Source organism: Fusarium tjaetaba (genome assembly GCF_013396195.1).
Source record: "Fusarium tjaetaba strain NRRL 66243 chromosome Unknown NRRL66243_c0000180, whole genome shotgun sequence".
In the NCBI taxonomy this organism is placed as follows: Eukaryota; Fungi; Ascomycota; class Sordariomycetes; order Hypocreales; family Nectriaceae; genus Fusarium; species Fusarium tjaetaba.
In genome coordinates, this window is record NW_023501376.1 from 105,064 (window position 1) to 132,433 (window position 27,370).

General features: G+C 48.3%; 4 protein-coding genes across 4 annotated transcripts; 2 read left to right on the forward strand and 2 right to left on the reverse strand.

Moving 5' to 3' along the window:
* Positions 1-1,068: 1,068 nt before the first annotated feature.
* FTJAE_8418 (PA14 domain protein) lies at positions 1,069-9,918 on the reverse strand (the record flags this gene model as incomplete). The annotated part of the gene is made up of 1 exon (XM_037355232.1): positions 1,069-9,918. The coding sequence occupies one exon, from the start codon at positions 9,916-9,918 to the stop codon at positions 1,069-1,071; it is 8,850 nt and encodes a 2,949-aa protein (XP_037204541.1).
* A 1,750-nt stretch (positions 9,919-11,668) lies between these two features.
* FTJAE_8419 (branched-chain amino acid aminotransferase II) lies at positions 11,669-18,920 on the forward strand (the record flags this gene model as incomplete). Its single annotated transcript, XM_037355233.1, has 18 exons — positions 11,669-11,958; positions 12,020-12,243; positions 12,293-12,490; positions 12,554-12,580; positions 12,637-13,197; positions 13,262-13,400; positions 13,450-13,797; positions 13,850-14,517; positions 14,832-15,124; positions 15,167-15,257; positions 15,311-15,377; positions 15,476-15,524; positions 15,941-16,145; positions 16,199-16,321; positions 17,545-17,658; positions 17,747-17,773; positions 17,828-18,450; positions 18,543-18,920. The coding sequence occupies 18 exons, from the start codon at positions 11,669-11,671 to the stop codon at positions 18,918-18,920; spliced, it is 4,425 nt and encodes a 1,474-aa protein (XP_037204542.1).
* Positions 18,921-19,250: 330 nt separating this feature from the next.
* FTJAE_8420 (3-oxoacyl-synthase) lies at positions 19,251-24,343 on the reverse strand (the record flags this gene model as incomplete). The annotated part of the gene is made up of 5 exons (XM_037355235.1): positions 19,251-20,451; positions 20,517-23,628; positions 23,700-24,142; positions 24,207-24,233; positions 24,288-24,343. 5 exons carry the CDS (start codon positions 24,341-24,343, stop codon positions 19,251-19,253), a joined length of 4,839 nt encoding a protein of 1,612 aa, XP_037204543.1.
* A 1,265-nt stretch (positions 24,344-25,608) lies between these two features.
* FTJAE_8421 (cytochrome P450 monooxygenase) lies at positions 25,609-26,933 on the forward strand (the record flags this gene model as incomplete). Its single annotated transcript, XM_037355236.1, has 2 exons — positions 25,609-25,822; positions 25,900-26,933. 2 exons carry the CDS (start codon positions 25,609-25,611, stop codon positions 26,931-26,933), a joined length of 1,248 nt encoding a protein of 415 aa, XP_037204544.1.
* Between the last annotated feature and the right edge of the window lie 437 nt (positions 26,934-27,370).

Here is a 27,370-nt window from a genome sequence, read left to right on the forward strand (position 1 = left end):
GAGTCAGACGCCCACTGAACTGGCACGTTGGATTAACACTGGAAATTGTTTTGAGCTTTCTCAAAGAGATATTGACTGACGAATGATCCAACAAATAATGCTGTTCAGGAATGTCTTATTATCTTAAGTCATTTATGTTGTGTAGGTTTCCACGCATATGTACATACTGTGGAGAGCCAGGCAGACAGGGATCAAGCTGGTACGTCTCCTTCAGCCAGCCACTGCCCTCTTAAAGGCACGCGTGCATCCGAGACACCTCATGCATAGACCATAGATAGGTTCACACCCACACGGGACGGGCCTTTGAACCAGTTCAGGGCAAGGATCGACGGATGGCTTGCCCGAGGCCCTAGGCCACATACGCGCTTCGACATACTAACATCCATGCTTTGAAAGTGACAAGCTGGTATTGCATGCATTAGCAGGCTTGCAGGCGTGTTGAATATTTCAAAGGTTGTGCTCTCCTTTGGGCGACATATGCATAGACTATTGAAGTCTGCTTTCTGACCTACATACTCGGCGCAGTATTACGGTTACTACCCGCATCGCCCCTGTCAGGTAGGAACTCTTTCGAATGAAAGGTCGGCAGGGACTGAAGCTAATCGCTTCCATCGCTTCCTGACACGGATTGTCTCAGTGAAGCCAAAGAGTGTGTCGTGATTCAATAACAGTTCTGGTTCAATCATGAACCACCCTCGTATAAATGACTGGTCAGATTGATAGCTCTCTAATAGTCTGATAGTACTGAAGTTATCTTGCTCAAGACAAATAGTCGACTCGATATGGCTTGCCACGGCGATTCGTTGTCTTTGGGCTTGCTACCGTTGTCTATAAAAGCTGACAACTCAGAGCACAAGATTGGTCTATCCCGCGGCATTCAAGATGGAATCACTGAGTCATGCACTATTTCAAGTGTGCAACATGTAATAATAGCAGAGTAATCAGCAAGTTTAGTTTAAAAGAGTGGTAAGAATGGAAGCCCGCAAGGCTCGAATATACCATGTATCATAAAGGGGACGAATATCTTCTCATCCGTGCTCAGGCTCTTCAGAACATGTTCAATGCCGACTACGTATTAAGCACTGGCTTAACATGGTACTCTGCCAACAACCACAGCCTTTGACCTTGAGCAGCACGTATGGCGGCAACGTCCTTTCCTTGAAGGCTATTCAGCTCAATGACAATGTCCTTCATTTCCGTTCCATGTGTAGTATCCTCATCAGTAGCGACAACCTCAAATGTGCCACCCATCAATGCTTCTGGTGACGCGATTCCTATCTCGTGCCCATCCTTCTCGGTGTCAGTAATCTTTGCAGCCAATTTCCCTCCAACACTGGGCAAGTTGCCACCGTCTTTGTCTCCTAGCAAAGACGAACCTCTCGATGCCACGAGCCAGAACCTGGAAAAGGTCGGTTGTCGGCCACGCGTCCAGAATGGGAGCAACGACGAGACATTTGCGACCGTCAGTTTGGGTGTATCACCGGTGCTGCTCAGCCTCGTCAATCCATCGCGCAGATCAAACAGGGCCACGTGCATTTGACTGTCGGCACTTTCTTGGAACTTGGTCACGGCGTCTTCGGCCTCCATCTGCCATGCAGCACCTCCATTCATTGCGGTGTAATTGATATGGATGATCACGTCGCTCACGGTATGGTAGTCGAATTGACGTGTTTTGGTGGGTAGTTCCAACGACCATCGAGACACTACGCCAGCTCCCTCGAACGGACCGTATCTCTCGCCGGCTGCAAACTCCATTTCGAAGGCGCCAGTGTCCTGGAAGCCCGAGCTAAGCGCCACGGCAGAGATCGGAACCTTGTCCGTATGGTAACGCAAGTCGGAATTGAGGCTACCAACAGGGTAGTAGGCCGCACCATTTTGCTTTTGACGTAGGCGATACCCATGCTCGAGAAGCCTCAATGTGCAAGAAACGCTGGTATAGGGGCCCACGACACACGGGATCGTCACCCAGAGCGACTTGATCCGTCGACAATAATGTCCCGGGAAGTCATAGTCGAACAACACCTCGGGAAGCATGAATTCGGTCTTGCCAGTGTCTTGGAACCGGAGGAGTGCCCAAGGGTCAATCTGCCGCAATGACATGCTCTTCTTGACTTCGAAATCGTGAGGCTTGCGCGTCATATTCAAGCTCTCGATCCGTTTGAGATCAAGATACAGGTTTTGAGCCGCAAATGCTCCGTCCCGAGAATCGTTCCAATATGAGCTTTCGATTAGACTCTCGGGAGTCGAGGGTGATGGTCGCTCAAACAAAAAGGCTTTCTCCGCGCTCTTGGCCGCGTCAATTGCGATGAGGTATGTTCTATACAGGAGCTTCCGCGCGCTGGTATCCATCCACGAGTACAGTGCTTCGTTGGTGTACTTGTTACGAAGGTGCTCGTCCATCTCTGTCAGATCTTCGATTTGTTGCTTGGCCATGCTAATATCGGCTTCCGCCATCTCAATCTTGATACGCTGGCTTTCGATCGACTTATCTGTGACCATGATCTCATAGCCGGCCTGGTTGGCTTGGAGTCGCCTATCTTGCAGCTGCTTGATCAACTGCCCTTTTCGAGACGCCCGGCCAGCCTCAAAATTTCTTGTAGCCGCTTCTTGTTGAATCACTGACGCGACCAACATCATTCCATCGGCTATCTTTTTAGGGTCCATTTGAGTAGAGGCACCGATGCCCATGGGCTGTGCCTGAACTTGGATCTCTGGGAGAGCCATCAATATTGAACAAGTGTTTTGAATCGCAGTGGCAACAATGCCGAGCTCTTGAGCCTCATCATTCTTCACCATTTCCATGCTCTCCTCAGGACTCATAACCAGCTCATCGTCCGTAGGTTTGGCGATGGATTGATGAATCTCAGTCCAGGAACCACCCGCCTTTGGAACTTTGCTGCTCGACTCTCCTGTCAGCGCAAGATAGTAATTCAATCTCATAACCTGGGACTTGCGGTTCAACTCAAGAATCTCCATATTCTTAACCAAGTCGTCTCGTGCCAGTTGCTTACTACGCAGTACAACATTCTGCATAGCAAGATCTTGTCGAGATCTCAGTGCTGATAAAGCCTCGGCATCTTTTTTCTCTTTGATGACTAGATACGCATCACTCATCGATCGAAGCTCGGTACACATCTCAAAAGCCTTTTGCAAAAGCAACGCGAAGCGAGCGTTTGGCATAGGGCCAGTCAGAGCGTTGGCAACTACACTTGCCATACCGCCTGTGGCCATGCTGCGTACGAGTTGTCCAGGGTCCAAGGGTGGCTCAAACAACTGGAGACGACGAAAATTGCCGTTAATGTCAAGACTGTTGCGTATCTTGAAAAAGCGGTCGTCGATAAGATCTCGCAGTGCTGCCATTTGCGGATTTGCGGGCACAGGGAAATATGGCGAGCGTACCATGCCTTGTACGCCGTTGTAAAATGGAGCGGATGCATTTTCTTGATCGCTGGGTTGAATAAAATAGGGTGCATGCAACTCCATATCGATCTCGGCACTACCAAAGTCATCAAGATCGCCGATGATTGCATTGTAGGACTTTGAGATAGGCCTGGTCTGTCGTGGAAGAACCACCGGTCTCTTGTCAAACAACTGTGAGGCTTGCACATATCTCTGCAAAGCGAGGGGGAGGCTCTCCAAAGTATCTTCTCGAAAGTATACATCTCCAGCTGCGACAAGTATCTGTATGTATTTGATGATGAAGCGTCTCATGTATATTGAGGGCCTGCCACGAGCAATGGCATGAGGGTTGAAGGGATTCTGAAGCCAGTCATTGATATCATTGGATTTGTCATGTCCCGCAGAAAGTCTTTGAACTACCTGCCTCGTGGATCCTGCCAGGCGGAGGTTTGGGTTTTTGAAAGGAACAAACCTCCAACATCGGTCCAAGTTGGATAATGGTTTATCAGATGGCTGTGTGTTACTGCCTTTCGGACTGGGTTCGTCATCTGCTCGAGGATCGAATACGAAGCTCGCAATCTGCAGCGCAAGTTCGAACTGCTGAGTCGCGTATAGGCGTTCCATTAGAAGGAGTACTAGATGGAATCCTAACTCCCAGCTATAAATCGAGTTTGCTGTCCCCAATTCTCTCATTGTTCCCTCCCCGTGGTCACCAAAGACATTCTTGATCTTGGATTCAGGCACAGTCTCTAGGCCATTGAAAAGGCCTTCCAGGCTGTCTGACCTTGTTACTATTTCCATCAGTGTCTGGCAAGTATCATTGCTTAGTCGCTGTACCGAACTTGTATCCCGCTGCGTGGAGGGTACAAGACCTTGGCTGTCACGTCCGATGATTCCAAAGTATGAATCCACATGAGACACTGTAGCTCTTTCGAGAACCAAAGCAGATGGACCGTTGTACTGGAACTCATTGTAAGAGACAGTCCAAGTAAGCTTCTGGGTAGGATCAGTATCCAGTTCGGCTATGTGAGGTGGCAGCGTCAGCAGAGGCTGTTGTTCACTAGCCGGTCTCGTAGACGGATTGTACTGCCGGTAACTTTGTAATTCTGCTTTGAACTTGGTCTCTTCTTTCTCGGAAGTTTTATGGTCAAGCTGCTGGAACCTTGTTGGGGTAGTGCGTTTCCAAGCCGTGCTAGTGTCTTTGAAGTCACTGACAATCATCTGCGTCCCTCGAAGCTCAAACCGGCCCAGGTGGATTTGTCGATAATCGGAAGGTTTGGATTCAAACCACCGATACACGTCAAGAACAAGAATATTGTTACCTGGCACGACTGAGTCCGTTTTGTCAGTAGCTGGACTTGTTCTAGCCGAGGCGCGAAAGTGGAAGGCTGATATAGACGGCATATTCCTGGCAGCGGCTGGAATCGAAGGATCGTTTGGCTGAGTCTTGTATCCCTCAACCTCAAGGCTTGATGAAGACACCTCTTTCCTCGACCACTTGCCATTTCGATATTCAATCCACCCTATCTTGATCTCCCAGTATTGCTGATTCTCCGGTGGCTGAATGGTTTCGCCCAGCTTGAGGGTTACACTACTGGCTGCCTGAGGACGGGTTCTGAGCAGTATCTGAGGAATGAACAGGAACAGGCGACCGCGGTAGATAGTTGGGACCAAATAGGTTCCTGCTTTAGACAAGCTTTTGCCGTCCCAATCGACCTCAAGGGCAGGTATCTCTACTTCAATTTTGGCCCAGGGGAACCAATTGAATCGGGGTGAGTCGTTCTGGACCCCTGTGACCTCGAACACTCTGTAGTAGTACTGGTATGGCGCGGTCCTTGTTCTTGCAAATAGGTGATATTTTCCAGTGAACTTGGCTCCAGACTCCCAAAAATACGCGAGTATCTGGAGATCTGCTATTTCATTGGTGTCATAGATGTAGCGTCGAAAGATTGACCCAATGACCTCCAAGTTCAGATTACTCTGCAGGATCAATGACTCTATAGAACGGAATGACTGGCTCTTGTCGTCGCGTAAACTAGGTTCGATCCAGTTTTCAGGATAGAGAAAGACCTTTCTGTTTGCCTGCCACAGCACGAATTTCGACATCCATGCCCAAGTGTCCCGCTTGATAGCCGTTGTGGGAATGCCGTTCTTTTTCTCCAGGCCCAAAAGACACCTCTGTATAAACAGTTGGACTGTTGAGATTGCCTGCTTGATACGCGAGGTTTCTTGTTGTGGGCCCATCTTGACATCCATGAGAAAGTATTCAAAAAGGCCTTCAACATCCGCAGGCACACCATACTTCGTTGCGAGCGCCATCAGATGTTGAACAAGACACTCTCTCTTTTGCATGGTGACATTTTCGACTGCCTTTGCTGGGGAGGCTCCTGAACGGACTGTGACAATCCTTTCCAACGATTTAGCGGCCTCATATAATGGTGTCGTGTCCTCTGGGGTTGTGAGAGCGCTCCACTGGATCATCTTCTCGGCAGATACATTGACGCGTTCGATAAACGACATCAGTCGGTTCAATCGTATAAGAAACTTTGCATCAATGGCGACGGCGCTTCGTGCTGCAGTGACGCAGGCTGTCACCAGTTCGCGAACACGAAGCAGTTCGAAACCAGTGGACTTGGAAAGCTGGTTACAAATGGTCTCCAGTTTCTCGGAGCCCTGTGGCAAGGGGCCAGCTCGGTACAAGTCCAGTATGGTGACGCCTGATTTTGGCTTGATCAGTGCACGGGCTTTGACGTGGTCACACAATAACTCAAGGCCCTCGCTGGCAGGTTCATCAAAGCGAAGATGATCTTTAAAGTAGATCAACTCGTCTGGGGACAGTTTCATCGTGTTGATGACCTCTGCAGCTGTGCTCAATATGCGCAGGACCTTTCGAACAATTTCGACTGTATCAGGATGCAGTAAGTGATCGACGAGTCTGCTTTGTGTGCCCGAGGAATCAACTACAGAGAATAGCTTCAGATCCTCAGCTTTGGCTGTGCTGAGAGCATATAATTGACCACGGGTCGTCGAGAGTGCGGTAGAGGATGAATCAGATGCTAACATCTCCTTTCCCCCTAGTGATAGAGTAAAGTGTTTGTCGGATGGCCCAGCAATACGAATCTTGTCCAGAGAAGGGGCGATGAAAAAACACTCCAAAGGCCCGATCATGGTTTGGTTTGACGTTGAATTCAATTTCTCAATTGAGAGCAGCAAGTCAAGAGGCTTGGTATCATCGGGAGATAGCATTTCAAGCAGAGATTGACAGGTACTTGGGATAAGTCCGTCAAGTTTAGAACTGATGGTTGCGAAGATAAAATCCTTCTTGGCCTGCAGTTTGCTCTGATCAATGATTGCCACGATGATGTTTTTGATGATTTGAAGCCTTTCAGTGCCGATCTCTGATGGGTTCCGCTGCTCAGTAGGACTGAATATTCCAGTAAAACTTTCGATGGTGTTGCTGCCAAGGGATGACGAGAGTGCCAGAAGCGGTACGATGGATTTCTGGTACACACGATCGACATCGGATCTCCAACTGGTGCCATCAGAGCCAAGTTTCGAGAGTGTATCGTGCTCTTCGGCCGTCAAGATTCCTCGCAAAGTCAAAGTTCCAGGCCTTTGAAGGACCTTTCGTCTCAGAGGCGAGTCGTTTGGTAACTGCACACCGATGTGGCATTCAGTTGTAACTGACCATGTACCTGTCAACATAGCCGTCACTTTCTCGGATATTGTTGAATCGAACACTGAATTACAAATCGTATTAAGATTTGGAAGGTTGATATCAGTCTGCGCATTGAAACCAGGTGCGACAATAGCACTTTCGTTGAGCGCTTGAAGTGATGACAACATGCCAGCTGCCAAGCCCGCAATATACGCCGAATTACCCTCGGTGTCGATTGTGGCCCCAAAGGCGTTGAGTAATAGGGTATTTGAGAATCCGGCCTCTTGTAAAACCTTCCACCTCTCTACAACGCTCCATGTCTTCCGTGGACTCTGCCATGGACCCATGTCTTCACAGTTAAATACATCGAGTGAAAAGTACTGTTTCAAGGAAATCCCAAGCACTCGGCGCAGAAGGTTGTGGCGATAGAGCTTGGAGATATTGGCAAGATTCCACGGTGCCGATTCTGCAATTCCAAGTGCTTGAGACATTACTCGAAAATCTTCATTTGTCAGCTCCAGAGCTAATAGTAAGGGCGTCATGAGGTCCCTGATGAGGGGCGTTGGCTGCTGGGAATCCTCCTTGTTGAAGTCTCGCAGCGCCGGATACTGTTTCAGGTATCGAGGTTGGAAAAAAAGAGTTTTGTAAAGCGAGTTGGGACTGCTTAGTCGCATTGTGCCCCAAAGTGGTATCAATTCATTGACTTCAATAGAAGTCAGAGCGGCGAGCTTCTTGATGGCGGCGAGCTCGAGCAACAGATCAGCGTCTATTGCGGAAGTCGGGGGAACAGCCTCCCCAGAGATCCTAGAGAGGGACAGCGTCACGATGGCGTTGTCGAGATCTTGTAGCTTCCAGTCGAGAGTCCTCCATAGTCGAATCAGAGACAGCAAATCTGCGCAGTCTTCGATTCTCAAAGCACTGTCGATGTCCTGTTGTTGGATATTTGTACTGCACAGTTTCATGTCCTTCAATTTCCCGGAGAAAGTTCCTTTAGCAGTCTCGACAGATATTACCAAACGATCTGATAAGAACTCGGTCTTGAGAAGTTCTAACAGTTCCGGGAACTGCAGTCCAGAGCGCGGTAGCAAAACATCTTTGATATTGTTAATGCCGTTGATGCCATTGACTTTCCCTGCCATTTTATCGTTTGCGGAACCCTGGCCATCTGTAGCAAAACCCCAGTACTCTCCTACCGAGCTCAGACCGACCCTCTCGGCATATTCCTCTTGAGTAAAAACGGTGCGGTGATTGTGTAGCTTCGAAATTAGAGCTGAAGATTGAAACGCTTCTCTGGTTATCATGACAAACTCTTCGTGTGAGAGCGACAAAGATTCTGCAGCGAGCTGCCTTTCCAGCCCAGTTTCAATCAGCGCAATCAACTGCGCTTGCTCCTTGTGGTCTGCCTGGGACAAATCACCAGTGCTAAGCGAAAGGGGCGAAAACAATTCGAAAAGATCGTAGAGTGATAGACCAATAGCTTGAAAGTATTCACGACAGGCATAAAGACCCATGTTAAAGGGAGCGCAACTGGGCGGAGACTTTTGATGCTGGATGACACTTGCGTAGACTCTCCAGTCCGTGGACGGCGAAGTGAGGCCTTCAGATGCTCTGTCATTTACAGGTTTGGACGCCTCTTGATCAGCAGGAACTGTAGTCTTGTCCAGTTGAGCAGCCCCAGCGATGAAAGCCTCCAGGGTTTCATTGACAAGGTCGGTGTATCTCACCAAAGTCGTGGTGTTAGCCTCGGAAAGTTGTAAGTCGGCTACGTCTGGACGCCGGTCAAGGAAGTTTGTGAGCAGTCGCGATGGCTTTTTCGTTTCGTTTTCATCCTTAGGATTCAGATACGAGTAACGCAGAAGTTGAAGAAGATCAACAAGGTACGCTGCCGGCGACAGGACAGACGAATACTCGTCAACCTCTATGCTGTCATACTCCCGAAATAGCGTTTCCATGGTGATGACTTGAGTTGAGCCGTCGCTCTCAGTGGGAGGGTCTGAGTCGGCCTGCTTTTCCAAAGCCAAGACTGGTATATCTTCTCGCTGCAGAATGAAGTCGGTCCAGAGACGTGAATTCCGAAGGTCGATAAGATTGGCTTGCTGCCAAATTGTGATGGCGACATCTTCAGAAAGGACTAACGCGCCGCCGTGACCAGTACCAAGAAGTCGGACAAATGCGTCTCTGTCCGTCGCCGCGATAGAATTCGCGGACAAGAAGCCTTTGGCCAACAGTGGGCTTATGTTAAGCGGGTCTCGGACAAGTCTGTGGAGGCGCTGAAGAGCCGCAACATGGCTCCTAGACTCTTGGGAGACATCTGGATTGGACTTGTCAACATTTTTGTTGATGCCCGGAAGTGACTGCTTGGATATGTTTATTCCTTGCTCCACAGCGGAGAGTAGTACCAGCTCGGCAAGCCTCTGACTTGCTTTAGTTGGCATCAAAAGTTTGCTCGCTTTGACCAAACCTGCAAGGGTTTCTGTTGGGCGAGTCTTAAAGAGACAGAGACGCAGTGATTGGTTTCCGCTTTCACCTAGCGACCCTGGATTTGCACCATAGTACTCAACGATGGCAGTGCCAACCGTTCGTTGGGCGGGAGCATAATCGACAATTGACTTGACGAAAAGTACGGATCCCTTCGTCGCTTTGATCAGATCGGAGATATAGTGCAGCTGAGTTACTTCGTCTTCTGACAATCCCTCATTGTTTTCGTTGCAGAACTTCTCAAATCTCTCAACAAGGGCGGCCACAGACTCTTCGTCGGACTGGGCTGAAGCTTGAACCTGGGCCAATTCTCCAGCAAGGGCATTGACCAAAGTCCTGTTACCCAACCGGCCAATCAAAATATCCTGCCATTTTTTATCCATAGTGAGATTGTCTGTTGAAAAGGAGGAGTCGATGCAAGAGGTAGAGTGTGGGATAGTAGTCAAATCAACTTGAACACTACTGCTTGTACCTGTGATGATGTGTAAGGAAGGACCTGTTGAAAGATGTGCTCAATTTATTCGTAACGATACTGGATTGTCAAGGTATCCTTGCAGGCCACCGCTCCAGAGAACCTCCGTAGAATAACCAACCATCTGTAGCTTTTATTTAGGCGGTGTTGCGATAGGGATTTTGTAGGGTAGGAGTTCCGTGCAATGAAATGTCACGACTATTCTCACCCTTATCCACCAATTGGACCTCGGAGGGGTGCCGATACCACTTGCACTGTGTAATCATCACCTCAACTATGTGACAACGAACACAAGCAGCGTAGCGGCCTCCATAATCGCGGTCTGTTCGAGATACAGCTGAGAAGACACGAGGCCGGCGTCAGGGGTGATAGATTATTGAACGCGCGTACGAACACTCACTAGTCTCTATGCTACGCAAGCCGCGATTGAAGAGTCCAGCAGCAACCATCGAGATAGGAGCAGACACTCCTCAAGCAATGGAAGCTAATCTTATTCGCAGTGTTCCACCCAAGAAGCATTGAGCTGAGCTTCTCGGTCCCAATGGCTATGGATCATCATGGATGTACTGAAGCTTGTACTATCAGGTCACTATTGGCAATATTATGCAGTGACTCTATGACCTGTAACTTAATGAGGTAGAAGGGTCAGGCATCACTGCGTAATGCAGCGATGCCGGGCTCGACTCAGCCAGCCATGGACATAAGAAAGAAGCTGGCGGCTTTAAGTGTGCTACGCTGCCTCTTGCATCAACTATTGACATCCTTTTGAGATGGATATGGCCTTCACCCAATGTAATGGAGGCTGCGGAGTCAGAAAAGACACCTGGTACATTGCTATAAGGTGTGGCGGCGCCGTATAGAGAAAGTATATGGAGTGCTGGATCTACCCTTTCCAACCCCCGGCGACCTACAAAAGAGCTAGGGTTGTCTGCCTGATACAGTAATACAGGGTTCAGCTCAGCTAGCCACGGAATAGTTCGCGCTAATACCCTCCGAGCACCCTGACCTAGGGGGTGAGGGAGATCAAACGGGCAGTGTCCTAATCCCGACCAATTTTTGCCGCGCCCTAGTTAGCCGTCCCGTTCGCGACGGCCCGCAGCGACCGGGGCCCGGAACGTTTCCTATTTCCATGGCTGGCTGAATCGAGCCTTTGACAGCCACTCATATCGACACAGCTAACTGTGCCGTTATGCTGCATGAATCACTGCAGAACAATGCCAACAATTGCCGCAAAAGAGCTTAAAGCTGGATCACCTGAAGCCCTCAGGTCGCCACAGGCCACCATCACCAGCACATAGCTTCCTGATTCTGTGACTGGCCGGGCTAATGCGTCAAAGTCACTGCATAATATTGCCAATATTAACATGCATAGAGACCATCTGGGGGAATTCTCAGCTCAGCCCTTGAGCTTGAACGATGACGAGGCCTGGTTCAAACAAAAGGTCCTGAATGACGATGCTACGAGTCCATATGTGTCATCCCGTGTTATCCAGGCTATCTACAATATCTCATATCCATATATCACTATAAATTACGCAAAAACCAACAGGCTTTTGCCTTCCGATAATTCGGACTTTAAACGCGCATATTTTACTCATCTTAGGCATCCTTCCGTATCTTATACCTGCCAGGTTGATTCCTAGCGAAAATCCCAAAACAAAATGTCTAACAACCAGGACAAAGAAGGAGCCATCAAGGTCGATGATGTTGAATCTCGCCTATGGCTTCAGACCAAGACTCAAAGTGGGCAAAACTGGGATCAAGTCCTCGGTGTGTCTCAAAGAGTGATCAACAAGAACTTTGAGAGGCTTTTTGAAATCTACCCCGAGATGGCAGACATGTACAACGCCAATGACGCGGGCATGATTGATGCAAGGCTACTGGCTCCTAAAATCATCATCCCGGGTGGGAATACATCGGCCAACAAATCTCTGGTCTATTTTCAGCTAAGGTATGATGTCAGGGATGGCTATTAATCTGGTTCCCTTACGCTAATGACACGACCGCTGAAGGTTTGAAAGCGGCTCCATGAGCAGCTCAAGCGGCAAGACTCTCATCGAAGACCTCTCCAACTGGGTTATCACGTGTGAGGTGAAGGTAGACAGCGTGAAAGCGGTCATTACCTCAGACATGTCCGACGCAGCCAAGGAAAAAGTCAGAAAGGAAAATGCCTGGATCGACAAGTTCGACGTTGCTGGGGACTATTCTGCTGAGAGATTGTATGCGAAGCTATCAAGTAAGTCTTTGTTTCCAACTCTACTCATTGACTAACGAACTGGCTCTAGGCATCAATTGGACTCAGCCTCAGTCCGACTACACAATCTGTGGCCATGACAAGGATGGCAAGCCTATCAGTTACAGAAACTGGCAAGCTGAGGACCCGAATCGCGCCATGTACCTCAACTTATGGCTCATGGACTGGTCGACAAAGCAAGATGCAGAAGGAAGGAACAACATCGGCTTGTCTGTCCAAGTCCCTCCAGGTAAGAACAAGCAACAGCGCAAGCCTATCACTCTGTACAGAACGGAGCTGACATAAAGGATAGTCCGCAACGTTAAAAACCCTACCTATGGTATGTCATGTCAGACCTCCACAGATTCTCGCGCACAGCTGACGAAATGTACATAGAACCTGTTTTCATGATGAATCAGAGCTATGTCTACAAGAGTGCGAAGCAAGGTGCTATCAATGGAGCCACAGGAGATTCGGGCCCTGCTCTCTGTAATGCGTACCTCTATACCGAAATGGTCAAGATTCCTGGTTTGTCAGACGAGAGACGTCCCGACGACAACACCCTGGTTTGGTCCGGAAACTTTTGCACCCTGCCAAAGACAGTCGAGGGAAGCGATGCCATTGATGGCACCTTTGTCTTTGGCAGGAATGTCTTCTTGGAGACATTTTTACTTCCCGAACTGAGGGCCATCAACAAGGCGTTCGATATTTATCATCGGAAGCCGTATGGAATACAACAGAGCGACGGACGGATTTCCTCCTACGAGCCATACTCTATTGGGCGCGATGATAACCACCCCGATCTCCACGACAAGGTGTTTGATTTCCACAACGTCAACGACACAAGTGACCCCGATAAACTCAACGGCTACTACTACGAGAAAATCAACCAGCAGCCATGGACGGTAACTAGAAACACGAGCAACAATGGCGGAGACCTCAGGGCCTCTAGTTTGGGTCAGTCGAATTCTTGAAACGAAACCTCTAAAGATTACGATTAAAGTAGCTAACATGAGTGCAGATAAGATGAGAATTGACGTTACCTGGGATGTTGGAGGCTCTGTCTTCACCGTGAAAGGCACGGCATCTAGTCACGAGGCCGATGAGTGGACACACGACGGCCCTGGTCGCAGCTTTAATGATGTGTGGTGTCACGCCTAGTAAGTCGGCATTCCTTCTCTACCAGCATCAACTGGCTCACAATTGCAGCGCCGACTATGCCATTTCATTCCAGTTTCAAATGGCCTTCACCACGAGGCCCGGACCAAATGGCAACGGAGTTCTTGATGTCAACGTCATCGGCGGCGCTGACAATGTTAAAGTCACCATCAATCCCAGATTTGACAACAGCCCAGGCGTTCAGGACAATCATAGTGGCCCTTTCAAGGCTCAACTTGATCACAATCTCGGCCAAGTGATTCCAACCATGATCAACAATCTGAAACAAAAGCTCTCGGGAAGTGGACAATTTGTGTTCCCGGGTAACGGTGTCTTCGATTTTGTAAATCCGATGATGAGCAGATATGGCCACCTGCTGGCACAAGTGAAGTACAAACCGTAAGTAAAGAGTGGGAATGCGAATGAATAGTATACGGCTAACCAAGAATAGTTTGACCAAACAACAACTATTTATTCCTCGTGAGCCAAAGCCGACCAAACCGGTCATTGTCGATCCACCTACCCAAATCCCAGTCAAGCACAGTAACGAACACAAGTGGCAGCTAGACTGGACTCTCCCTGTGAATCCAGTGGCCTCAGCATTAAAAGCCAACAAGGTTGTCCTCAGAGCAGAGAACAAAGATCCCGAATTGGCCTCCCAATTCAAGCATATTGTTATCAACTGGACAAGCACTACCAAAGGAATGGCACTCTTTGCAGAGGATACCTGGGCATTGGCTCCTGTTCCTATCTCTGATTCTTCTGACGGTGCTTCTGGTGCCTCTGGTGGTGCTTCTGGTGGTGCTTCTGGTGGTGCTTCTGGTGGTGCTTCTGGTGGTGCTTCTGGTGGTACTAGTACCTCCTCGAAGAGCGGACTAATTACCCTTCGACAAAGTCCTACAGGGAAAAGCGCTGCAGTTCTCCGGACCCCATTCCATAGCGGCATCAAGTGGACGATAAATATCGACCCCAGCGATTCAAAAGAGCCTATCACTCTAAAGCCAGGAGACTGGATTGAACTTGAGTTTGAAGGTATTGTAGGCCCAGCAGGTGCCTATAGCTTTACTATCCTAGAGAACTGGGCCGAGGAGAACACATCGTACTACAGAAACACTTTAAGTATTAACGTTACGTCTCCTCCATAATGTAATAGCTACGGTGGAGGAATATCACAGTTAACTATATAGTTGTGAAATATAAATGCGATAATTAATACTTCTATTATTGAAGGCATGTTAATAAATATTAAATAAAATATAACTTGTAAATAACTTGGCCAGACAAGGCCTCTCACATCTCAATTTGAAACGGCACCTAAAACGCTGGTGCTCAGGATCGAGCTCAACAGAAAGTATTTCTCGCCGCCTTGATCTTATTTATTATCATTAATATGGAGTAATTGCCTATGGAGCAAGAGGATACACGTCTACTAGGGTCACGACCCTCGACCACCGCCGATCGCCACATCATCCAGAGACCGCATCTTGTTCCAGGTAGTCGGTCTGGCTTCTCTCCAAGCTTCGAGTACTGTATTGGGCTTGATCTCCTATATGAGCTATCAATGATGATTCTCGCCGCACCTATGGTATCTGCCCTGGAGCATGCCATTTGCGCTCGGCACTATCACGACAGCATTTCGACATCCGAACTCTGCAAAGCTTCTTCAATGCAGAGGGATTTGCCCGAGATCCGATGCCGGACAGCGTCTTTGAGACATTGTTTTGTAGTAAATGTGACTTGTATGATAGATTTGACAATGATGTTCCAGCTTGCCATCATTGTTACGCTGCCCATTGGGTGTGTGTTCATGGTTGTTGTGACGGGCATCTTGACGAGCCTGATTTGGACTCTCAACGTTTGTAAGCATTCAACTGTAAGCAAACACAATATCTTGAGGCTAAGAGTTCGATAGTCGCTTATGCTTTACCGCCCATTATGCTGGTGCGGGATTCTTCTGTCTTCCTCCTTGTGGGAGAAAGGTATGCTGCTGAAATGCTACTTGCTCGCAACCATGCACCGAGCAGACAAGGTAGCCTTCAGCACTTAAAATACCAGAAGTCAGAGCTTACTTCTATAGGACTCGAGGTCTCTACTACTTCTACTCGTATTTCATCTTTAGCGAGTTGGTAGGTACTCCAGTGGCATCTGTTGCTGCTGACATTTCACCATGGCTGCCCTTCTTCATCAGCTATTTTTTATTATTTTTAACCTTTCCTCTACTCTTGGTCATGCCAAAGGATTATACAACTACATCCTAAGTGACTGTTGACTCAACTGAAGACTTGCCAATCTCGCACGACCAAAGCCACAGTACCCTACAGGCCGTTCTCCATGCGTTCTTCGATCAAATTAATCTTCTCCACTTCATACTCTTGAGTCGCAATATGTGCCTGGCGGCAATGGTATTCCTTATCTGCACATTTCGTGGCATCTCACTCCGCGCTCTAGTACAGTATGCATCCTCCCCTTTAATTGGAAGCTTTCTAGGGCAGATTTTGCAGCTCACGAATTTAGTACATACATGAACTAACTCCCAAACCAGACGAATGCTCTCATTAGAGAAGCTGCTTTTGTCAACTTGGTCTTATTCCTTTTCATTATGCCTGCTTTGTTGCGCATTGTTAAAAAATACCTGAAGCCGACGCCCCAGGTCCTGAATCTTGGAATTGTGAGGACTAGCCTGTCACTTCTCTTCCTGGACTCACTATTGCTTGGCTTTGCCACAAACTCTGCCTTTCTGATTGCGGGTGAGTTGGGTTGCTCTTACCACTTTCCAGTTCTTTTGAAGGACTTCATATAGCAACGATGATCTACGGTCTCGGATTTGGTGCCCGCTCGACACTGTTGTCACTCGTCACCTCATGGATTGACCCTCAACGCGCCGGCACCCTTTTCAGCGCCGTGTTTTACGTGGAGCAGATTGGTATGCTCGGGGGAGAGCCACTCGTGCAGAATCTGCTTGGAATTTCCCTTGGGCTACAAGATCCTTGGAGAGGCCTGCCGTTTATATGTACTGCAGTAAGCGTCGAACCCCTAAGAGCTTCTTACTGTTTAACAAACAACCAAGTTCTTCTATTTGATCAGCATCGTTTGTATGTTTTTGAAAAAAAAACAACACTTTATTACTTCAAAAGTAAGTAATATTTAAATTATATTAGACTTTAGAGATACTTAAATACCTTTTAAGGCTAATATATAAACTTAAAAAAAATAATAATATTAAGTTAAGGTATATCCCAGCTATCTCCAAGATATCTCTAGCTTAAGCCTTGGCGGATTTATAAGAGAGTTTATGGATTCTGTAGATAGCGTGGCCTAGCGACTTGACAAGGAGATATTTGAATATCTTCCCGCTTCCATTGCGAATTGAGAAGAGCCGGAACTTCCGAGACCCTGAAGGGGAGGCTGAGTAAGTGTAAGGTTCGGGAAATCGTTCATGATTTGGCCAGGCTTTGAGGTTATTTATACACATGCCCAGACAGTACAGAAGCCGGCGACGGCGGGTATTAAGGAATATACAATAGATAATATAAATTTTAGTAAGGATCTATTGTTCTTGATGATATATTGGATGCCTATTTACGTGGTATAACCTTGAGAATGACATTTTGGCATAGTTGGGGACGAGGGTGGTGCCACTTCTGAAGGTGTGACCACCGCAAACAATAGCTGTTCTGATGCGTTGAATTTATGAGACACGGCGTTCGAGGTGGCGAGGAGCGAATGAGGCGACTAGCAGATCGTGATAACACACACCAGACTCTAGATTCATAAGAAATAATCCTATGGTCAGATACACGACACAAAAGCTCTCGCTGATGGCATGCCCAAGTGTCGCGTTTATGCTTCTATAAAGCTTCCCCAGATAATACATGGTGATCAGTAACGCTCCTTTCAAGTTTTATCAAAATCATTATTTTGCTGAAGCAACTCTCTACCAGTATGGTACAAATATTACCACCAGTGAAGTCTTTGGGTAAGTGTTCCAAAAAGACGTGTTAGAGAAAAGAGCAACGGGTAATAGTTTTGATAAACAGATTGGGACAACATTTCTATCGATAGCTCCCAGTGTAAGTCTACCTACCTGCGGTCTGTATTTCCTCAAAACAGCGTAGTTACTAATCGAGACATTTTTATCGCTTCTAGGTTTGGGCCATGTTGAGTCCACTTACAAAGCGTCTACTGGTGAATGGAGTGACCCCATATTCACCAGCGATCCGTACTTACGAGTTCACGGGTTAGCACCCGGACTACAGTATGGTAGGTTTGCCCTCCGTTCTATGTTGGACGAGCGCTGCATTAGCTGTTTTACGATAGCAACACTAACAAAATTGCTTCCACAAACTAGGACAACAATGCTATGAAGGGCTTAAAGGTAAGCCCTCGCATATGATGTTATAGATCTAGTAAGGTAATCTGACAGGAACAGCATTTCGAACTGCGACTGGCAGGGTCTCCATCTTCCGCCCTGGTCAACACGCCAAAAGAATGTCACACTCAACCTCCGTTGTCAGCATTCCTGATATACCCGAGTGTCTTTTCTTATCGTGTGTTGAACTAGCTGTTACTTCCAACTCTTCGTATATCCCTCCAAATACCTCGAGAGCTATGCTATACATCCGGCCATTCGCGTTTGGGTCGTCTGAGATGATAGGGCTGATGCCTCCCTCAGAATTCACATTCTGCGTCTTCGTCAAGCCTGTATCGGCATATCATGGCACCATGGCCCAGGATGCCTTGGTTCTTCTGAACTTCGACCGAGCCGCGCCACGAGGCCAGGGACACGCAAAGATCGGTGGCAATTATGCTCCCGTTATTAAATGGAGCGAGAAGGCAAAGGCACATGGGTTCGGCATGACGCTGCATCTGGATAGCAAAACCCGAACAGAAATCGATGAGTTTTCGACCAGTGGCTTTCTCGGCATCAAGGTGTCTAACGATGGGAGCGTAAAGGTCGTGGCACCTGACAGCCCTTGCATCATTAGAAGCATAACCAGCGATTGCTGTTTGCAACTTGCCAAGTACTACGGTTGGACTATCGAGAAGAGACCAGTAAGATGCATACCCTTTCACACACTATATAAGCAGTTGAAACTATTTGGTGACGAAGTGGTATTTTCCCACAGGAATCTGACGAAACCTAGATCAAATACACCGAGCTCTCGGAATTCTCCGAGGTAATTGCCGTTGGCACTGCAGCTTCGGTGGTCTCCATTCGATCCATCACCAACGAAGAAACCCAAGAAAGGTTCCGGTACCTAGATCCAGCCAGCAATCAGGGGCCCTTTGCTCGGGTGTTGTCGGTCGCCTTGGACGATATCATGCGTTGCAAGGCTGCCGATCTGTTTGGATGGTGTCACCAAGTGGGAGAGCCTGCTTTGGAGCAGCCAGTTGAGGTCGATATTCACCATAAAGTGGGGGATACGAGCAATTACTTCAGAACTGATGGGAAAAAGGCCGTTTTCACTGATATTTTGATGCTCTCTGGTCCAGGATCGGGCGCCAGGCATGCTTGTCACTAAGCTCGGATGAAGCTGGTCGGAATATTTCAAGATCAATCCAAACAAGTCATGTGGTTCTCTGGTATTACATGTAGCAAACAATATAAGCACTCCATGGGGCTTGACGCATAACATTACCAAAGTAAATGCAAGAAGGCTCTACTGTGATGCTTATCTTTCTCGCAGCCCTAGGCCAAAATGGTTCTGATGATAGGCTACAGGTTCTTAGTTGGCAATAATTATACCTTAACATCAGTTCACTAACCGTGCGATGCTGGGTCCGTTTTGAGTAATGGTTGTTGACAGCAGGGTTGCGCAAGTCTGTTACTAATATAATGTGTTCTGTAAATATCATACATTGTAACACTGTCCTTCCATCCTCGCGTCTGGGTTGAGTAAGACATGAGATTCCTGCTCCTCGGTATACGGAGGCTTTTCCTTAGCCACAAATAACGACTGAGTAGCCAGTCCCTTCTGAAAGAATCTAGTAGCTCGTCTTTGCCTGATGAGTAACTTTCTCTTATAGTCATGGAATTCCTCGACATCTGCAAGTGTGGCATACAGGTATCGCGGGTGGACGATGATTGCCTGCGCGCCTTTCTGCCCGAATCCGAAAGATGTAATGGAGCAAGCTCGGAGGCCGTTGGTCTGGATGCTATGATGAGGGAAGAAAAGAAAATCGTTAGTCTCGAGCTCTGGGGCTATGTCATCTGCGTTACGATTGCCAGGAATCAATCCGGTATCCAGAGCCTGTAACGCTCCATTGAGCATCCACGCGCCAGCCGCGCCCTTTGAATGGCCAGTGAGAAACTTCTGAGTGATGCTGTAGACCGGGTTTCCTATAGAACGACCAAGGTGAGATAGCTGCTTCTGAATCACACTGGTCTCGTTCTTGTCGTTCAGAGTGGTGGACGTGCCGTGTAGCGAAACAAAGTCCAGATCGTCAATAGTGAGGCCCCAAGCTGATAGCGCACCCCGGATCGGTGAGATATCTGGTTCAGAAACCCAAAACTCGTGACCTAGATCTCTGAGTATTTGTTTACTATGCCTAAGGGCTTTATGGTAAAAGTAGAGCTTCTTTCGCTCGAATTGACCATTTGCTGCATCATCTGGTGGCGTAGGTTGTTGCTCCAGAGACTTTAAGTTATGCTGTAGATCTGCTTGGATTTGGCGTTGTTGTTCTAATATCTGATCTCGGCGGAACCTCAGGTCCAACAATGGGTTCTTGGATATACCTTGACTAGTCTCGCGTGCATTGGTCAGAATGCCTTTGCCAGGGGAGGGCACACTTCGGTTCGTTTTGTCGCTTGCTGTGCCCACCCAAGAGACGATCCCATGTATAGGGAGACCCATGTCGAGAGCAGTCCTAGCATTAGCGAGAATCTGAACGCCGCTGCCCTGGGCTTCAACAAAGCCGTTTCGTGTTGATGTCATAGGGCGAGACATCTCGCTGGGCATACGCCCTCGTCCAAATTCTTCATCCGTATTCGCAGTAGCGCGCATTTTGGCGAACTCATATGCCACCTCGTCCGTCATGTCATCATGACCACCTCTGTGATCGCAGTAGTTAATACCGTGTTATATTGGCAATGAGATGGAAACAGCGCTGGTACTTACACGACAACAACTTTCGCCCTGCCGCTAGTGATGAGCTCATAGCCTAGTTCCAGCGATTCTACCGCAGTCGCGCATGCCCCGACTGGAGTCCTGATGGGACCGGAACTCGATAGGAGTAGCATGTTGATCCATGCAGCCGCGGTGTTGATGAAGACTTCCTGCAAGATGTCGCTCTGGACTTGTTTTCCATGGTACCTGTGCCGAAAGATCTTCTTGAGTGCCTGCTGGCCGCCTAGGGCAGATCCAACACAGTTGCCCACTTCAGAAACGTGCATGTACTGATACAGCTCGTATGGATCTACGATACCAGACGAGATAAGCGCCTCCGCTGTGGACACCAATGCAAAAATGGTCTCTCTTCCGATCTGCTCAACAGCCCAGTCCGGTACACCATATCTGCGTGCATCCCAACCCTGGGGAATCTGTCCCGCTGTGACTCGGTCAAATCGAAGTGCCTTTGGAACGAGGATCGTAGCCCCACGGCGCAGTCTGACAGTCCAATCCGCACCGACACTGGCTCCGGGCAAGACGTCAACCTTGTCGCCGTGCTCATTCATGAATTGCTTGGCGAGTTCTGGCTGCGCTGCAAACGGAGCCAGATCACTGGTCAAGACAATCTCGTGCAAGAGCTGTTTTCTGCTCGGATCATAACCTTCATCCAACTCTGGCTCAATTAGGCGTATCCCGGAATGCTCGAGGATTCGCCTCTCATATAGAGCTTTGACCTCAGCGTCAGCAACTGGTGCTTTACTTTTAGCATCCACCCAACCTATGTAGTGCTCGCCGCCTGCGCCGTCATTGAGTCTGCCGTTATGATGTGTGATAAACCCCATAATCCATGCCATCTCGATGCATCCTTCCAGCGAGAACTCTCCGCAGGCTTCCATCTCCCATCTGGTGCGGGCGTTGCCCCAGGGGCCAACCTCGGACATACCAGTAATGACTACAACACGATCAGGGTCTACCATACCGCGGAGCGTATGGAGGGGGCTGATCTCTTCATGGTAGTCGGGTAGCTTAGGAAATCCAAGCTTCAAATTTGCTAATGGCGAGACGGAAGAAGGATCTTTTTGCACACCGGATTGGTTGCCATGGTGGTAGTCTTGTCGCCGTTGCTGAGCAGGAGGAATAAGAGAGTCCTGCCGCAATTTATGGCGGATATCAGACAGTACTGAATGTAAGCCTGCCGTATCATTCATGCCACCCGAAAGATCAATGTAAACTGGCTGCATCTCAACTTGAAAAGCAAACGGTTCAGCTAAGAGTGCTGCGAGATATTGGGCAATCTCTGCTTGAGAGAAGGTCTGCATCCCAGTCATCGCTCCAACGTCAGCGGCCACGACATCATTTCCAGCCATAAGACCCGTGCCACGCACCCATCCTATCACGGCACCGCAAATGGCAAGGTATGGTGACCATTCCTCTGAATACCATTTATTGAGAAGCATCTCCAGTCCAACCTTAGACTCTGCGTATAGTCCGTCATTGCCGAAGACACCGTGGTTCGGGCTCAGCGGAAGTAATACTTTGACGGGACTCGTGTTCGATGGGCCGTCTTGTTTGTGTTGCTTGATGGCTCCCAGAAGCCGCAACACGTTTGTAAGCATGATGCGGTGGGCAAACTCGGATTTGGATCCCAGCTCATCAACTTGACCTTCTTCAGATACGGCGGCAAATGGGATAACGTAATCAAGATCCCATCCTAGTCCGCCTTGTGCATCGAATACATACTTGACGAGAGCTTCACAGTCCCCTTTGCTGCCCTGGTTGAACGGGACAATGACTAGCTGTGAACCAGACGATCCCCATTGCATGTACAGAGCCTGAAGTTCACGGCATGTCGCCGGCGAGAAATGACTTGTTGTCACGAGTACACGAGCACCCGCAAGGAGCAATTGGTGAAGCAGGCCGCGACCTATGGACGAGGGGCCGGCGCCGGTTAGGAGGACTGTCTTTCCTTTGAGCAACAGCCCGTGTTGGCGTACGCTGACGAGGCTTGACTGATACAGTTCAGTTATGGAATCATTCTGCTTCCAGATGTGTCTCGATTGTGTTTTGACTTTCACTTCCATACCGACGTTGTTGTTTATTCCGCATTGATTCGGGTCTGGGATCGTCTGCCCAAGCATCGACATCGGAGTCGCCAGGGATTGCGAGCCTTTGCCGAAGAAGCGCGATGTCTGAAAGTGAGATATCCAATCCTGGCCATCCTCAATCAGCATGGAAAGTACTTCCTTGACCATTGACACGAGCAGCTCATCTGCACGCAATGCCTCGCTGCTTTTCAGATAGCGCATCACATCGAGTAAGCGCTGGTTAGAACGACGAACAATCATGTCGCAGGTATCGCGCGTCGTTTGATCGTCCAAGTGCTTCTCACCGCATAGGATACCATGAACCAATAGTAATAAGTCTTGAAGAGCCCAGTTCCAGCACGATTCATATTTACGAATCTTGCGTGGAGACCATACTGGCGTGATTCCATCAATGAACTCATTCCCTAGTTCTGCAGTGAGAACATCTACTTGATACTGTAACGCATCCTTCTCTACTCTGACATCGTTGAATGATTTTTGAGCTTCCGAGATTGCGCCTCTATGCGATGAGGCGATATTGTCGAGGTAAACAGGATAGACAGTGGGGACAGGACAAGGTCCAGCGCCATGTTGCTCATTTACAAGTTTCGCATTCAGACTTGGCGCAGCCACTGGTGCTGGTACGCCAGGCATCGGCTGCAGAATCAAACCAGCCTCGGTGCCGTAGGCCTTCGTTATGGTATCCAGAAATATCGTTGCCTCCTTGTTACTTTTCAGGCGCGAGGGCAAGACCTCTGTTGCAGTTCTCAACAACACGGCATCTTGTCGTCCAAGTCCCAACCCCCAACGCTCCTCTAGATGCCATCGCGCGTCTGCTACTGTGAACCCGCCAGGCATCTTTTGCGAAAAGAGGCGGGCAGTGAGCTCTGCGCAAGCAGCCGTGAGTTTAGCCATTGAGGCTCCCGTGGACAGAGTACGTGATAGCTCCAAAATATCCATCTCCTCTGCTCTGTCTGGCAGTGAGCTGAAGATGGAAGACAAATCACCGATAATCTCATTCTCCAACGTTGATCGGCCTGGGATTTTGTGTTAGAGAAAAAGTGCAGTGAGATATCAGCAAACCGTTAGTCGATCTGTAAGGACATACCACCAACAAGATTCTTAATCGATTTCGAGCAATCAATAGTGCCGAATCCCTTCCGGAGCTTCTGCGCAACCAGTCCTACGACCACGTCTCTGGCTGTGATGACCTCGTCATCTACCTTAGTAGCCGCTGTGACTGGCACCGGCTCTCCATATTTTGGCAACGAGTTGCTGACGGTAGACACTTTGGGTTCAAGCTTCTTCACAACTTCTACCGCCGTTGGAAGCTCGGACTGTTGCGTAAGAGTTTCAATGGCTTCATAGTGTATCTCACTGGCGTCTGCCTCATAGGATTGCAGCACGCGTTGCTTCGGCAGGGCAGCATCGTGCTCACGGTATTTTGAAGAGATTGTCTTCTTGGCCATGGCTACCAGAGTGTCGGAGGGGCCAATTTCCACCATACGGCTGATTTCCTTATCTGCAAGAAGAACGTCTTGGGTTTCAGTCCTAGTGCCTAATTGTTACTTTTTTTTGACGCCACTCACACCTCATTGCATTGAAAGGAACTTACCATCTAACTGGCTTTGCGAACTGGTATCTATCAAGGGCAATCAGTATTGAATCTTACTCTGCCGTTCTGTGGACATCTCACGATAGCAATTCTGTTACTAGCATATGAGATAACTCCTGCTCAACTTGTGCTTCCATTTTCCTCACACTTGACGATCGAATAGGTTGCTTAGTTCACTCTCTGTCAAGATTAGTAGCTTGAACAAATACGGCATAACGTAGAGCGATGCAAGACAAGATCTGTTTGGTGCGCGGGACGGTCAAACATACTCACCATATAACGATGGCCTGTACAATTTCATAGCCAGCCGTGTAACCAGCCTAAATGTGGGTACAATCACCCCCATACATCAATCAGCACAGCGTTTGGTATGTCTTTGGTGGCTCCACCCCATCTAACTACTAAGTCTATCTCTCATCTGTGCCTCCAGAGCCTCATGATGCTTTGCTCCACAGATACAGACCATGGTGCCACGTCTTGGTGCCACGACTCTCCTGCCTCGTAGGGTCCATCCTTTGCGCCCTTGCTAGCCCTTGCCGGTTCCAGCTGGCCAATTGATTGAGGAAAGTGATGTTAGAGAAATTTAACCACCAGTCTTATTACTTGCCTACGTTATTTCTTCTTCTTTTTGTGGTTGGATCACGACAGCAGTTCTTATTCCGTACCTCGCTTCGCTGGATCTCACTACCTCCTACCCTATAGATACCTAGGTATCTATTCGACCAGTGACTGCAAGAAAAGGACTTGACGCGAATTAGATCTAACAGAGTCGCACAAATCAAATTTATCACCTCTTTATTGTTATATCATAAGACTTGTCTATTCTATTTTTACCACTTCCTTATGAATAATTCAGACAATTTTGACGCCTTGAAGGCGGCAGCTTCAACTACCTTTGTGGTCTCCATCACCACAGCCGTTACAATTTTCTTCTATGCAAGTCACAAACCTCAATTCACGTTCACACAAGGTTGCACAAAACTGACGAATTTTACAAGGCCGTCGTGATAGTGGTGCACCGCTTGTGGTTTCACCCACTGGCAAAATATCCCGGTCCAATTCTTGCTAAGATATCAAACACATATTCTGGCTATCATGCCTGGAGAGGCTCATTACATATTGACATGTTGAGATGCCACAACAAATATGGTAATAATGATCATGTTCAAGTAGCGAATTCGTGGAATCTGATCCATCGACGCCAGGCTCCTTCGTTCGTTACGCTCCCAACCGACTTCTCGTCAATACAGCCTCTGGGCTCAAAGGTAAGGCAGGCTGTATTCTAGGCTGGTAATTCGTGACGAGCTAGGATACGTACGCAATTGAGGCGACAAAGAATGACTGGAAAGTAGACATTTACGATCTAAGCGCCAATGTTCAGAAGTCATCAGCATATCTAGCCATGAAACATCGCGCACCCAATGTCCTCACAGCAGTTGACAGGAAGACCCATGGGCGGCGCCGTCGACTCATCAGTCAGGGACTTTCCGATTCATCCACCCGCGGTTTTGAGGACACCATTAAACAGCATGTTGAGAAGCTGTGCAACCAGATCAGCCCCGGCCACTCGGACGCAAGCACTCAGTGGTCTCGGAGCCATGATCTATCTCGCTGGTGTAAGTTCGGACCGAGTCTTGCGGTGACAGCTATAGTTGATATTGAGAGAAAATGCTGAGCTGACTCGCCTTGATAGCTAGCTATCTCACATTTGACATCATGGCGGACATTGTATTTGGACAACAGTATAATCTACTGGGGGATGAAGAGAACCGCTATGTTGTCGACAGTATTGAAGGCTCAAATATTCGGACTGGGGTATTAATACAGGCACCGGAAGCATCTATTTGGCGACTAGACCGACATCTGTTCCCCAAGTCCATTCAATGTCGTAACAAGTTCATCGAGTTTATATCACGACTGGTTCTCGATCGCATGACAACAAGTCCACTGAAACGAAACGACATCATTAGCCATCTTCTCACCGCCAAGGACAAGGAAACAAATGAAGGTTTCACCAAGAACGAGGTGATGGCTGAGAGCACAACCTTGGTTGTCGCGGGCACAGACACTTCTTCAACTGCCATCTCGGCTACTTTCTTCTACCTGACCCACCACCCAGGCTTTTACCAGCGGGCTGCCGCCGAAGTTCGAAGTGCGTTTGCCACAAGCAACGATGTCAAGATTGGGTCAAAGTTGAACGCCTGCATTTTCACGCGCGCATGCATCGAAGAAAGTCTACGCATGTCACCACCAGCTGGATCGGCGCTATGGCGTCAGGTTCTAGATGGCGGTCAGATTGTGGATGGGCATTTCATCCCTTCAGGATGTGATATCGGCGTATGCATCTACGCCATTCACCACAACGATGCGTATTTCCCCGACCCCTTCGACTTCAAACCTGACCGCTGGCTGTCAAATGATGAAGTGGCCATGGAGAAGGCGAGACTGGGTCGCTCAGCGTATAACCCCTTCTCTATCGGCCCCAGGAGTTGTATTGGGAAAGGCTTTGCTATGGCTGAACTGATGTTAACTGTTGTTACCATGCTCATCAAGTTTGACATTCGTCGTTCGCCAGGTCGTGAAGGATGTATTGGACAAGGGTGTGTGGGAGCTGGCGGCGGACGCCATAGACTGGACGAATTCCAGTTATATGACCATGTAACGGCATACAAGAAAGGTCCGGCGTTGCAGTTTCGAAGTCGTGGACCTGCCAGCCTGCCAGCGTGAGATTGAAAGGGAAAACGAGATGTATAAGTTATAAGTTGTTACGCTCAGTTGGCACCAATTATCTACACTATATACTCTTCTCCTTCGACCTCTACTCCAAGTATAAGATAACTAAGAGTTCGGTATAATTAACTAGAAGATCCATTTACTAGTCTTTATCTGCCTTGTTACATGATTCTGATTGGCTAATATAGCTTGTTGACCGCTATACTAAAAGGTCTGCCACGACCTCGGTTAGAGGAAGTGGCCTGTAATAACAGCTATATCACAACATGCCTAGTCTCCTTCCTATACCTGCCGTAGGCATTATATAACACAATAGCTTCAAGCTATAGGGTAGGTTATTTAATTAGAAAGTTATAAATAGCTTATAATATAGAAAGTACTTAAAACTACAGTAATATATTACTTTATTATTGTTAAGGCTTGAATAAAAT